The 15,299-nt window shown below is 39.6% G+C and overlaps 2 protein-coding genes across 2 annotated transcripts in view; one reads left to right on the top strand and one right to left on the bottom strand.

Annotated features, from left to right (window-relative positions):
• PACRG (parkin coregulated) overlaps positions 1-11,578 on the bottom strand; it is a 95,583-nt gene extending 84,005 nt beyond the window's left edge. Inside the window, exons 1-2 of the mRNA XM_088161416.1 lie at positions 11,448-11,578; positions 10,819-11,004 (exon numbers count right to left, since the gene is read on the bottom strand). Coding sequence (XP_088017542.1) covers positions 10,819-10,962 — 144 coding nt within the window. The 5' untranslated portion in view covers positions 10,963-11,004; positions 11,448-11,578. The remainder of the gene's footprint in view (positions 1-10,818; positions 11,005-11,447) is intronic.
• A 68-nt stretch (positions 11,579-11,646) lies between these two features.
• Positions 11,647-15,299, top strand: part of PRKN (parkin RBR E3 ubiquitin protein ligase) — a 671,877-nt gene continuing 668,224 nt past the window's right edge. Inside the window, exon 1 of the mRNA XM_014875951.2 lies at positions 11,647-11,777. Within this exon, the coding sequence (XP_014731437.2) occupies positions 11,771-11,777 (7 nt within the window). The 5' untranslated portion in view covers positions 11,647-11,770. The remainder of the gene's footprint in view (positions 11,778-15,299) is intronic.

The following is a 15,299-nucleotide window of genomic DNA, read 5'->3' as shown; positions in this document are numbered from 1 at the left end:
GGAACATGGTACAACAGAGGCAGAATTGTTCTATTGCTAGTAAAGGGTCATTTGTTTTTTCACTTAAGCTGAAAAATATTTCAATTCTATCTGGTGTCAAGGAAAAGAAAAAATGACAATCCAAACCAAATGCATTAAAACCCAATAATTTCTTCAATAAAATTTACACCTAAAGGTCTGAACATTGTATACTATTGGCAGGCACAGCATTGTCAATAGTTGGCACTCAGTTGACATTTCTCTTATAAAGATCCCTTTGTCAGACAACAGCAGAGAAGAGTTTGCGAAATCACCTGCAGTCTTAAATACATAACTCATTGATTTCTTATTGATACACTGGAACTTACTTTACTTTTTAAAATTAAAGTGAGGGATGTTACACAATTTTAGTGCACAGTCTATGAATTCTTACTAGATGAACAACTGGATGACTGAAAGCCTTCAGAAGCTATCAAATAAAATATTAAAACTTGATTGCTGTCCTGAATCATAATATTGTAATACATCTTGAATATGTCCAAAGGCATACTAGAAGCTCAGAAAATAATCCTGAATAAACCAGATTTTTAGAAGGCAGAAGGAGGCTAAAGTTTTACTTTCGTGCATTTTTAAGGACTTTATCTCTCTCGAAGTAGTTTTCTCACTCTAAACTATTTGCACAATAAAATTTGACTAATATGAGATAAATTCATATAGGTATGAACTTCAAATTTGTAATAACATTGCATTAGCATAATTTAGAGATAAAACAGACTCTGAGACCATTACCTTCGGGCTGCATTATTTTCTAAAAAACCTAACATAATTCTTAGTTCAACCAGATGTTACACATTAGATACAGAAATCACTTCCTGAATTTGACAGACTGCATTATACAGGAGACCAAATCAAGTTTTAGTAATCGTTCCTCTGACCTTTAACTATTAATATAAAACCTGACGAATTTCATGAAGGATACACAAACTAGAAGGGCATGAGATAGTAAAACACTGTATTAAAAAAAAAAAAAGCTAATACACATATACTTTATGTGAAAAATATTTTCCAGTTATGCCTTACAAAATTTCAATTTAAAATTATAATAATCTCATTCCTTTGAGGTTTTTTTTTTTTCCACCCCAGAAAAAAGTAATATATAGAGTACTCTAATAAGCTTGACATTCTCTGGATGTTTTCTTGCTATGTGGAACTGCCCTCCCTCCAAACACCCAGCTGATGAACAACACTGCAAGGGAAATCCACTGATATTAAAAAAAAAAAAAAAAGACACCATCCAGAGAAGTGAATAAAGCCATAGAAAAGGTGAGCCCAAATAGCAGATAATACTGCAGGAAGAGAGATCAACGGACCTGCTTTGGGAAGTAAGAATGTAAGTTTTTGACTTTTGTGAAAAAACAGAAAAGGTTTATCAAATTCTGTCTATAATGTCAGTAAAAGTACACATGCACCTTTGCCTAAATAGTCTTGCTGAGAAGATATCCAATACAAAACAATGTGACATTAAAACATGATTAGGACAGTAAAATAAACCAGGGAATAATATCTTTTTTCTGAAGACTTAAATGTAGACCACCAGTCTTTTCTACTAAGTATACAATTATTAGCCTTGAAACAGACAACTTGAATCATTAGGTATGCCTCCTAATTCTACGCACCAAGACTTACAAGAAAACTAAATCCAAAGCTTTCAGATTTTTTAGAACACATCTTTAACACTGTTTTAAAAAGGGGTCTCTGACGGCCACACTCGGTGAAGGATCCAGGACTGGGAGCACGCCCAGAGGCACATATCAGCCTCAAATGCATGATCCTGCACAATCCCAGTCTTGCACCCTAATTTTTAGCCAGGCTGTTCCTTGCCCACAAGCCCTTGAGCACTCACTCTCTTGCAGAGATTCTCCTTCCGTGGGGCTTCCCTCACTCCCTCCCTTAAGTAAAAAAAAAAAAAATAAAAGAATTCAGGAAATAACATTTCATTCCATAAATCATGTGCTTAAAAATGTCAAGGCAAATCCTACATGGAAATAATAAAAAAAACCTATTGAAAACCTATGTGAAAGAATGAAAAATTTGCTAAACTTAGAAGATCTAATTCCTATAGGTATTTTCAAGAATACCTAGTAAGTCCAAACAATTTGTGCAGAAGTAGTTCTTTCCTATTATAGCGGGATGAAGAGCAAGATAAAAATTATTGAAAATGCTTATGTGATTAGGGCAAAAACAATGATGTCTTAAGCACATTACATATATACACATACACTGTATTCTCTGAGCTGGATTTAGGTCACTTTTTGTGCAGAATACTATGTATTGCTTACCAACCACACAAAACATTCTCATTAATGCTTCTGACCAACAAATTGGGCCTCAAATAGAATTTTAAAGATGTATTCTTCCTCCAACTGGTTGTTACACAGGAAGTTAGCAGTATGCCATGATTGCTTCAAGAGTTGTCATTAATATTTCTACGATGTATTTTGTCTTAAATTTGTCATGTTGTGCAGTATTTTGTTCCTTACTGCAGTATATACTTGTTTAAAATGTCTTTTATTGCACAAAAAATTGAATCGATCAACAACCAAACCCCACCAAACAATGCTAGGCTGTACCCTAGTCAAACTAATGACATAATTCTGAAAACAAATCAGAATTTACTCTTGCTATCAAGATCTTGACATCACCCTTCACAGAAAGATGGTGAAAAGTAATTTTGTAAAAGGAAAAAATTAAAATACACCACCACAACAGAATGAAAAGCTCAATTATATGTTTATCATCCTATTATAATTAAGGCAGGTTTTATTATCACATCAGAATCCTTTTTTTTCAGGTAAGAGGCCCAGCAGAAACTTCACAGAATGTCTGACTAGAATTAAATTGCTCTCAGGAACAATTCCTTTATTATTATTGAGGCATCCCCTCAACTTACACTCAAAGTCCAAAATCTGAAACTATAAGAAACATTAAATTTGTAATGTATCTACACAATCAGAGTGCAACTATTAAATACAAGACCCCATAATTCAACCTTCAGCTCATTATGACCCAATAGAAGAGTTTTTAGTTTTATCTTATCTGACATGTATTTTATCTAAGAAAGGAAGTCATCAGAGTGCAGTAAATTTTCCAGCAAAAATTATTCAACTATGCTATGAAAATGAAAAGCTAGGCCAAACTGCTTATATTCATGTCAAGTATACAAAAGAATCAACTACTTCTAGGAGGAACCAGTCAGTCTTTCACAGGAGTTTTTCTATGACACTGTTTAGAAATATTATCAATGTACCAATAGGATTGTTTACTACAATTTTTTGATTTGACGATAATTGTCATTGCAAAATGGTTAAGAAAACTTGGTGAAAAAACCAAAACCTCTCTGACCCCTTAAAAGCCATATCAGGTAATTTCAGTTAAACTTAGACTAACCATATATATTACCCAAAGTATCAGTTATGAAAAACGGGGAAAACGTCATTTCCATGGTACAGACTGCAGCACACTCTGTCTGTAAAGTCTGGGAACACACACACAGGAAAATCATATTGTGTTAATGATCACCCATGTCCTCGCTTTAGGGAGTCACATTCAGCTCCTTTTCTGCGTGCACATGCCACTGAGCTAACATCTCCTGTCTTCTTCACCCACTGAAAGCTTCCAGTGTTATTTAAGTTTTAGCAGTGACAAGAGGAGACTGAAACAAGGGACACCACCCAGAAGCTGAAAGCTACAGACTTGGCCAGCAGCTCCAATTTCTTGAAGCATTCATTGCATACTTGGCAGCAGCACTCCCTGCACACTTGCAGCAGACCACATAAGAAGAATAGCTGCAGCTGAACTCATTTAATAAGCACATGTTGCTGCTACCCAAGCACTGATGTAGGCTTACTAAACTGTATTCAGAAAGATAACCTGCGGCTTATGATGTAGTTCACCATTGTAACTAGAACAATAAGCTGTTATATAGTTTCTCTGAGGGTCAGAAGAGAGATGTGTTTATTACCCTCTCCACAACTTGAGAAAGGCAGCAGATTTATTGAAGCAAAAACATTCAAATGCCTTTTTCCTTGTCCAAATATAAAGTAAGTTAGTCATCACTAATTTGTCTGATCTTAGCAACAAAAAAAGCCACAGAGTGACCACAAACAACCATAACGTGGAAGACACAAAACCATGGGAAAATTCAGGTTGAAAATTACCCCATGAAGTCTCCAATTTAACCTCTTTCTCCAAGCACGGTTATCTCAGAACAGGTTGCTCAGGGCTTTTTTTCCATTTGGGTCTGAAAATCTCCAAGAAGACTGCAGAGCTCTGGGAAACCTGATGCACTGCTTGACTATCCTCATTGCAAAAAACCTTTTCACCATCACAAACATTGTATTTCAACACATATGTCTTGTCCTCCTGCAGCAATTATTTTGAGACAGACATGACCAGCATCATCACCAACCCTTTATCAAAAGCTTTTCATGCCTTCTCTCAATGGATCCCTCTCATGCAACTCTGACTCCTTCCCTCACAGGCCGCTTCACCCAGTACTGACTCCTTTTATTACAGGGAGCTCCACACAGCACTGACTCCTCTCCTCTCTGCAAGTTTCCTCCATCCTTCTACATGACTGGCTAAGCCCCAAGCTGTCCCTTACCCAGTCACCTAACCACATCTATCCCTCACACAGAATCTTCTTACCTTATCTGTCCCATGCCTCCTCATAGCCAGCAGACTCTCAGTCCCAAGCTCCAACTGTAATTTTTGGCTAGCCCACTCTTTTATAATACCCATCCTGATTGGGCAGGCAAGGCTGTTTCTACTCCTTGGTAATCAGTACAGCTGTAATTCATTGGGAAAGATTGCCTCCTGCACTATGCTTACAACCCATCTTCCCACATCCTCCCATCACTACAGTGCTTTTTCTTCCTGACACCTTTCTCACAGCTATTAGGTCACTAGGTCTGTTAAGATCGAATACCATGAAGTATCCTGGTAGGTTTCTCTTTTCCAGGCTGAAATACACTTCTCCTCAGCCTCTCCTCCTGCAACATCTAGAACCCTTCCTTGATGGCTCTTCACTGAACTCACTTCAGATAGCATCCTAAAGTATTCCAAATCAACTAACAGGGAAAAGACTAAGACAAAGGCTGAAACTTACACAGAGCACAGGATTTTTCTCGAATGAAACTGAAGATACCAAGTTAAAAGGAAGAATATGTACATATGTGTCAGTTTCTTTGGAAACTGTTCTGGAGACTTAGTACTGAGAAGGGTGTATGGTTCATGCATTCTAACTCATCTCTTTCAATTTTCAGTTGGGTGGCTCCAGAGGCATACTCAGCTGCATAAAGGAAATGCTGACCTTAGATAATTCCCTACACAGCAAGTTGACAGCTTAAAATCATGTTCAGAGACTATTCTTACTAACTATAGTTTAATAATTTGTTCTAAATTAGTACATTTACAGTAAAAAAAAAATCTCAAAACTGAAAAATGCTGTCTTCAGAGAAACAGCAGATGAAGATATCCATATATTCAGAGCACTGTAGGATTTTAACTTGTATGAAATCTGTAAACACAGTTTGCAGAGTTCAAAACAGTTCAATTCCTGTGCAAGAATTGACAGAATTTAACAACTATCTTTGCAATCACTTCCAGTTACAATATTTTATTCATTAGTTCATAAAAAAGTAATTAGTAGGGGAGTTTTGAAAAAGCACTGCCATGTCTTAAAATCAATTTACTTTTACCTTCTCTAAACGTGAAACTTAAAACCTTCCCAAGGTCTTTTTCTTTATAAAATATCATTAATCAAATGAAGTGATTTAAGACAAGAATTGTCAATCAAACCACAAAACAGAGTCTAACTGATAATTTACTTATTAACTATTTTAAGTCATATGACTGAATTAGAAGAGAAGATTTACTGGAAATTCAAATGTGCAACAGTTTTTCATAAATGAAGCAGCATAATTTCTTAGTGCTTATGCTAAGAAACTGATCTTTTCATCCTCAGACTGCAACTATGAACAATACCTTTCACCACATTCACAAAAATAAAGTGCTGGCTTTGAAGTATTTTAAAATAAGAGCAGTATGATTAAGCCATCTAGGGTATAGCTGGAAAACATAATATGAAATAGAAGCTTTTTGAAGAAATTACAGTCTTAAGCATTAGTATTTTTTCTGTATATTCTGCTTTTACGTTTTACTATCAAAGAGGTCATTACAGTAAATACAAGCATGGAATTGGAAAGGAATCTAACTTTATGAGGGGAAATAAAAACCTCGTTGTGTTGAAGCTTTTCATGTTTGAATCTAATGCAACTGAAGTGCCTCATCAATCTAGTGGGATGACTATGTACTGGCACAAAGGAGGAGCTACAAACAGGCAGCAGACTCAGGCAGGGCTGCAGCAGTGACAATTTTTGTGAGCTTACACTATTATCAAAGTATATGTCAAGTCTATTAAAATGCTATTAAATAAAAAAAAAAAATTGAGCTGCTTTTAATCTAGGTTTAACCAGGACCCCTGTCCAGTTTACCACAAAGCCATACAAAAGTTCACATTGCACAAAGAATAAATGTCCAGGGATGAAAACAACGCCTTTCAATTGTGGTTCAAGTTTATGCTGCTGTAAGTGCTTGTGGAATTACTCTGCTAGAATTCGATATCATAACTGGTTTCAAATGAATTAAGACTGGAATGTTGCCAAAGAGGGTACATTGCCACACACATAGCTTGTGCTGACATTCTCCTGCTTCCCTTCTCATTGCATACATTAACTTAAGAGCTGTTACTGCTGATCCAACTTACTCTATATTTGCAAGAATAAACGTCAGTGCAAAAGAAGAGATGGAAGCATGCAGTCAGGACCGGGAGAAGGGCAAAACAGGTGAACCTCGTTAAAGAAGAAGCTTTGCTTGCCTCAATCCCACAGACAGCAGTTCAACGCTATAAGCTTTAAGAGGCTGGAGTATTTTCAGCAGGATCAGTTCTCTGAGCAGCCAACATTGTAAAAATGAGAACACAACAATGGGCAGCAGTACTAAACAGCCTGATGAGAGGAAGAAAATAGGATTGCCTTCCAGAGCACTGACAGTTTTAATTGTCTCACAGTGTTCACTGAAGTGCACTTGTAGATTGTACACAATTGCTATTGTTAAACTGGAGAAGCTCCTCCAAGACAGATGTGCTACTTCCCAATATACATCGACCAAAACACTCTTTTAACTTGACATGTTTTGCCCCAAAACACACTGCTTTTTCCAATAAATTAGCTGTTATAATCAAAAGATACAACTTCTTTCTCATATTCTTTCCTGTAGCCTCAAAATCAAATCAGAAATTTGGATTGCTACAAGGTAAATAACAAAAGTAGTCTTGGTTACACAGTGTGGATGAATACAAATATAATGACAAATTTCAGAACATAAATAAATCACATTATGGTTAAATTTAAACTTTTGCTATGAGTTATTATCAAATGGTAAAGGGTAAGAAAGCCCTTCACAACACACATTAGTGAAGATGCCTTGAAATAAGAGTGTAAAGTACAAAGATTGAGAATTTATCCCAATACATACAGACTGCAGACTCCTAAATGCAGAACAGAAGATGAAAATCCAGAGCTGCAATATAAATGACCATTTATTCTGCTTAAGAGCAATTACACTTTTTTTAAGAGAAGAAAGCTGCGCCCTACACATAGCTAAGACTCTCTAAGGTTGAATAACTACTTTGGTTTTAGAAATCCAGAAAAAAAATTTAGCATCCCTTCCTTTTTAAGGCCATCTAGTAAACGTTCTCATCCTATCCCAGTGGCCTGTTCCTGGAGGCAGTTTCTGACTGATGTCATGGAACACATCAGTGTAATAGTAAATATTTTAAAAGTTGGGAGATAGATAGGAATTACCTTTCTACTGTTTCCTTTAAGTACTAAAATGAATCCTGTCCTTGAAAAAGTGCTTTTACCATTGGTGCATTACAGAAAAGTGGGACACTAACACTTTATTCTCTTACATACAGTTGCAGAAAATAGGAAAATATCATCTAGAGAGAATCAGAAGTGAACAGAGATATCTTCCTGCTGTCCACATTCAAGTTCAGGCACTTCTATATTTGCTAGTTTATATATTAGTTTTTAATTGTATTCCTAATTCTACATGCAGCACCTCTGAAGTAAGAGCACATTACATTCTTGATTACATTGGAGGACAAAACAATTAAAATGTAAATGTAGTTTGTTAGCATAGAAGAGCTTTATTGAACCTTGCTTTTAATCTGAACTGCTATATAAATTTACAGTTTTGGAATAACTTAAACACTTTATTCAGTTCAGGAACATTTTTAGGTGAATATTTAAGCATTATATTTCACTTACCGAGAGCTGAGAAAAGTCTTAAATATTGTATCTACCTAATTTCTGCACTTACTAACGACTATGAAAGCAGACTATTCAGAAGCATTCATGAAAAACAGGTTAGTAAAACACTCTTTGCCCAAGCAATGTAAAAGAATTCTGGAACGTTTACTACAATATTTACAGTGATAGATGTATAATGGTAATCTGTTAAGACTCTAGACTAAGAGTTTAAGACTAACTACATGCTTACACCAAAGGCTATTAATCAGTACCTCATTGTTTGACCTGGGGATGCCAAACACGTTTAACCCTATGCCTTATCATGCTGCTAACAAAAAGAATTACCATGTCTTAACTAGATATTCCTGCTGTGCTTTCAACCCTCCAGTCAACTCCTAAGCCTTCCATGAGAACTTCATCAATGATGTCAACCTCTGACAAGTGAGCACTTAATAAATCTAAAGCTCAATTTAAAAAGTAGTTGGAAAAGAGAAAAGGAATTCCCACTTCTGCACAGACAGAGTGGCAGTGAAATATTCCTTACTCTACCCTGATTTTTCTGCACGCTGACTGAAAATTATTCTGGTGGGTGCCTGACCACAGCTGGAGCTCTTGCAAAACAGTGCTGACACTATCCATGTCCCAAGACCACTAAGAGTTTCAGAGCATCCAAGCCAGTTATGAATAGAACGTGTGCAGCAGGCCAAAACACTGTAAACCCGAGCTCTGACAGGCCTGAAAGGGCAGGCAAGGGAGCAGATGAGCAGGGCAGAATTGAAACAGATTGCCCAGACAGGTCAGGCAATCCCTGATGTTGGAGGGTTTCACAGTTTAGCTAGGAAAACCCATGACTGAGCTGATGTGAGTGCTGGTGACAGGCCCACTTCAAGCGGGAAGTTGGGCTACATGACTTCCAGATGTCCATGCCAAAGAAAGTAATTTCTGTTCTTCTGTGAGTAGCTGCAAAGGCAGCAGTTTACCTGTATGCAGTTCCCTAATGGCAGTATCACAATTTAATGTTCTGTTAACGTTTAAGAAATTAGAAATGCAGCCATAGAAGTTAATATTCTATAAATATTTAAAAGGAAACCTAAATTCTGATGAAACTCATAGTTAGTTATGTTCACAAGTCACAGTTCCTTTTTTAAAATTAAATATATATTTCTCAAACTCCACTGAAACTGCTAATTCTTCTGGACAAAATCATCTTTTACATATCTAGGTGCAAACAATCACGTGCAAATATCCATTACTTTAATTTTTTTTCAGAGATCAGGAAACATTTTAAAAACTAATCCTAAATGTTGCTTAAGTATTATAGTCTATTTCATGCATCTCTAGAATAAAAATAAACCTAACAGTCTTTTAAAAAATGGGATTTTTTTGGTCGTGTTCATCTTGTGTTTTTGCAAGTAAGGTGAAATATGTTTTAGTTTTATTAATTAGGAGAAAGTTTTTCAGGTACACAACTTTTACTCTATTTAAAATTTCATTAAAAATGTGCTTGTTTAGGTTTTTAAGTAGATGTTCTTGCAAATAACAAGGTCAGAGAGACCGCTCCAGGAAGACCACTTGAGCAAAACAAGGGGAAATAATGTATTTCATAATAGCTGTGAGAATACTCTATAGATTAAAAAAAACCCTGGAGGACTCAAGCCTTTGCTAACACCTTGAACTGTTTCCAAATGAAGAATACAATTCAGGAGTTTAGGCAGAGATGTATGGTAATATTACCTCATCCACTTACATGTTGAACATTTGTACTCTGTACTAGTTGAAGCTTTTTAACTCCTAAATCCTGATAAAGGTAGACAAATAAAACAGTATAAAGAGATTTGAAGGGCTTTTATATTACTATTTTAACGCCCAAGCCTCCAAGTTCATTAGAAATTGTGACTGTTACTTGTTGGATCAATTTCTCTGCCTTTGAACTACAAGTTGGAGAACTAATATTTGTTTGTTTAGTATTCTCCTGGATGGTGTGGAAGCTTTTTGTTATTTTCCAAGTTTGTTTTAAAAATCTATTAATCTGTTCTCCAGATCTTTGCCGTCCTATGTGACATTCACATCAATTTTATACACTATGCCAGTGTATGAAAACTTTTGAGAAATACTGCACTACCACTTGACAGCATTTTGCTATGTGGGAAGCAGTAAGCCTCACACACAGTTCCATAGTCTGGCTGTTTACAGAATGGGCACTGCCAATACAAAATCATACAAAAAAAGAAAAAATTGTGGCACCAAAGCAAAGCACTTGGTGAAAGCACCACAACTTCCACAGGCACAAAGTTACCTTGCAGTAATACTTCTGCAAAGTCTGAGGGTAAGTTCAGCAACCATCAAACTCCAGATAAGCAACTTGCACACCTTCCTGACGTGTTTTGTCCACAGCTCTAACTTGCTGTGCTTCTTGGACAAGTTAAGCTAATTAGCATCACCTCTATGCTAGCAGCAAACCTACCACGCTGTTTTTCATCATGGCTTTAATACTGAATCCCTCGCAGGCCTGCTGCTTGTCCTGCTGCTTGTCCTTCTTCTCTCGTTGCCGGGGGTACCTGTCACCTGCGGGCTTTGAGGGGCCCGGGCCCCCCTCCTCCATTACCATCTCCCCACCGTCGCCCGCGACGGACCAGATTCAAACTACGGACTGGAAAAAACAAGCGAACATCAGCGTCCCGTGCCCAGCGAGTTAGAGCAGGCAGCAGGTCCAGCTCCACTCCCTCCCCACGCACCCGTCCCGTGCCTTCCCCGCCCCTCACGGGCCCCCTTTGCCTGCCCCTCGCCCCCGCCCCCGGTCCCCTTCTGCATCATCCCAGCTCGTCTCCCCCGTCTCGGCCGTGTCCAGCCCTTCATCACCACCTGATGTCCTTGTCCCCGGGAGGGTCCTCGCCCCCGCCTGCCCGCCGCTGTCCCCCCGCCGCGTCCGACCCTGCGGGTCCCTCTCGGGCTCCGTTGGGCACCTGCCGCCACGCGCGGTCCCATGGCCACGCGACCGTCGCCAAGCAACGCGTCAACAACCCGCCGGGGAAGCGGGAGGGGAATCACCGAGAGCCCCGTCGGCACCGCCCGGCGCCGCACGGCTATACCTACCCCCGGTGCACCGTACACCGGGGCGGCGGGCAGCAGTTAACGAGAAAGCCATTAGCGGTGCGGTGGAGAAATGTGAGGCGATGACGTGAGAGAAGCGTGTGCGGGTGTGAACTGGCCAAGAACTCCGTTACCCAGGGAGCGCAGCGTGCCGCTCCACCTCCCTCACTGAGGCGCGTGCGCGTTCAGGGCCGGCCCACCCCGCCCGCAGTCGCGAGACCCCCCAGGGCGGCTACAGGGGCCGTGCTCGAGCGGCAGGCGCGGCCGGCACGTGCGCGCGCGTGCACGCGACGCCCCTCTCCTCCCCCGAGGCCGCCGCCGCCGCCATGATCGGTGAGTGAGCGCGTCGGGGAGCGGGGCGAGCCCGGATGCGGCTCCGCCCTTTCCTCCCCGCCCCTTTCCTCCCCGCCCCTTCCCTGCTGCCGTCTCGGCCGGTGCTCTTGTCATGTCTGCGGCCCTGGGGGTATTGGGGGCTTGCCCAGCTCCCTTCGTTTTCATTCGGTCCCCACCCGTCCTCCCCGGTGGCTCGGCAGGAGCGGGGGTCGAGCTGGGGCTGTTCTCGGTCTGTTCTCGGTCTGCGCCCGCTGGTTAAATCGCGTCGGGACCGCGCAGGGCCCGCCAAGCCCAATGTGCTGAGAGGGGTCACTGACCTCCTGTTTTACCCCCGTGGGAAAAGGGGTAAAAAGTCTGGCCAGACCTTGTGACTGAGGTCGTTTTTAAATTGCTTTTTATTCCTTCTCGGTATATCGATTGTAAGTGCTTCTCGGCGAGGTTTGTGTGTTCTGCGATCTTTTTTTGGCCTTGCCTGCATCTCTACATGTAATTGGTCTAGCGGGGTGCCTGGTGGCAGCCTGGAAAAGAAGCAGCTTAGAGCACCTCGTGGTGTTGGGAGTGTGACCCTTTGGTCCTTGATCTTCGCTCTGTACCCATCCAGTGCTCGTGGGAAGCGTGACTCGCTTGTTTCAGCACTGCGTTTTCTTCTCTTCCTTGAAAGATTAACCCATACCTGGGGAGTTCAAAATTACAGGATCCGTTTTGTAACCTTCCCGTTACACATTTCATCTTGATTTGACTTTCACAGTTTTGAGAATTATTTAAAGCAAAACCTGTAAAATGTAATGGATGCACATGCATTTTAGCAACTCTTTGCTGTCCTCAAGGTTTTCTGTTTCATCATCAGCGTTGGTGTCATAGTTGCTGTCTATTTAAGATCTGATCGAGTTGAAAACCATGCATTTTGTTGTGAAAGTAGTTATTGTTTCTAAATTGAACATCTCAAAAGTTTCCAAGAATGCTGTTTCAGCTATTCATGTTTTCTTAGCAGTATATGATTGCAGGTGTACGGCTAATGTTCTTTCACCTTTGCTAAAGCTAAAAAGAAGGTTATAAACAGTTGTCCAGTATTTTCACTTGGTATACTTATTAATGCAAATGATCTCTTCTTAGTTATGATTTTTTTATACGACTTTCTTGTCATTCGGGCTACTTTTTTCTTACATAGTTGAGAACCTTTTAAATTGAAGGCTTGGCTTAAGGAAAGCACAGAGGGTCAGGTGTTCCACTGTTTTTATTTTGCAATGTCATCTGCTGATCTGATGTATTGCTGTAGTATATAAAATACATGTGTTTGCAGAAACTGCAGTGCGTGTTTGTTTTTGAATGCTTCAGAATAGTAAGCTGAGTGTACCTAAGGGACTGCCCGTGTGGTTACAGAGCTGATGCCTCCAGCCCTCACACTGAAATCTAGGTATTTACTTACTGCTCATGAATATAAATGTTATATGACTAAGGAATTATAATTCTGTTTTCACTGTGGCAGACAGAAACGTTTGTGAATATTGATTATGAAATGTACAGACCGATTAGTTGCAAATTTAAAAACACAGCTTTACACGAGTTGCAGCCTGCCCTGATTTAACCCCAGCTGGCAACTATGCACAACACAGCCACTGGCTCACTCGCTCCTCCCCTGCTTAGCAGTGGCATGGGGAGGAGAATTGGGGGCAAAAATAAGAACAGTTTAATAATTGAAACAGAGTAATAATAATACTGATAATGCTAATGATGATGATAAGGAGAGAGAGAGGAATAAAACCCAAGAGAAACAAGGAATGCACAATAAAATTGTTCATAGGCCACTGACCAATGCCCAGCCCATCCTCCAGACCAACTCCCACCAGTTTGTCTACTGGGCATGATCTATGTTGTGTGGAATATCCCTGTGGCCAGTTTGACTCAGCTGTCTCCTGGCCACACTGTCCCAGGTTCTTATGCACCTCCTCACTGACAGAGCATGGGAAACTGAAAAGTCCTTGATTTGGGCTAAGCACTATTTAGCAACAACTGAAACATCAGTGTGTTGCCAACATTATTCTCATACTAAATTCAAGATGCAGCATTGTACCAGCTTTTAAGTTGAATTAACTCTATCCTAGCCAAAATCAGTATGACACCCTCCCTCACCCCCCAAAAATAAAATACTTATCTTCAAAGCATGTGATGTGGAGATCTAGTCCAAGGTCCCACTCTAAGACTTTCTGAAAACTCTCCTCTAAACATTTGTGAGCTGGGAATGCCATAACAAAAACTGGAGGCAGAATGGGAAGGATGAGATAACCGTCTACCCATTTTTTTAACCTGAGTATTGAAAAGAATTTTCCTATGAAACACATGGTATATTTTCAAAAATGTTCCACAGTTTCATATCTCTAGAAATGTCTTATGTCCTCATAAGTTAGTACCATAATATACTTATACAGGTAATAATTCCTTTAACTGATTTTTGATTTTCTATCTTTCCTTTTGATCTTTGTTTCTCACAGACCAGGTTGTATAGACTTGTACACATTCAGGTTCCTTAAATGGTAATTTGAATCTAGACTGAGCTAGTTAAGTGACATAGCTTGTCATAGCTCTATGTAGGGGCATGCAAGATTTGGGGAGTCGTTTGTGGTGGGTTTTAAAAGTTTATTCTTTATTTTATTTATTTATTTGCTTACCATTGGATCAGCTGAAAACTGCTGTTAGTGGAATGGAAGTGACAACCTGCAGTTGGATTGGCTGAACTATTTCTTAGCCAACAGCCCTGGCAATAACGTCACATTCTTGAACACCTGTTTTGGGGGGAGAAAATAAAAAATTAAAACTGATTTTGAAGGAAGATACTGGGACAGCTTTGTGGAATTTTTCAGAAAATATCTCTCAAAGAGCAAAAAACCCAGAAGGCCCTTGCTGTTTTAGAAATGTAGAAGATTGACTCTATATAGTTAACAGTGGCAGTTCTGCATTTCTGTGTTGAATGAGAGATGAAGGTGGTAGTAACGACAGGTTGCAAAGGGCTTTGACAGTGAAATATGATTCATCCAGCAGTAATCAAGTTAAGGGAGAATGGGAGCCTGGGTGAAAGTTTTAGCTATCTGGATGACCGATCACTCCCCTGTGTTGCACCCTTTTTCAGTGTGTTGGTAATCTACTTTCTGCATAAATATTTCTCATTGCTATGAAAATAACCTTGAGGAAGCAAAATAAGAATAAACCCTTTCAGAATTTCCTTGAATATATGTACATACATGGTACTATTATCATAATGGTACTTGTGTAGCAACCAAAGGAAAAGTAGTTCAGGAATTTTCTTCTTAGATATTTTGATGTCATGCTGCAATTTTGTGGTTTTTTTCTGTTTCCATTTTGCTGTTATAATGCTATGGATAGTTCTACTACAATACTGGAGTAATAGCTCAAGTTGTAGTTCACGAGCATGTGGCATAATCTGGCTGATAGTTTGATTAAACGAAGCTTAAACCTCAGACTATCAAAGGCTATTTGCATTTCAAATACATGACCTGTTTCGCTCAG

This window comes from Sturnus vulgaris, chromosome 3, assembly GCF_052056855.1.
Source record: "Sturnus vulgaris isolate bStuVul1 chromosome 3, bStuVul1.hap1, whole genome shotgun sequence".
NCBI lineage: Eukaryota > Metazoa > Chordata > Aves > Passeriformes > Sturnidae > Sturnus > Sturnus vulgaris.
This window is presented reverse-complemented; position numbering and strand designations above follow the sequence as displayed.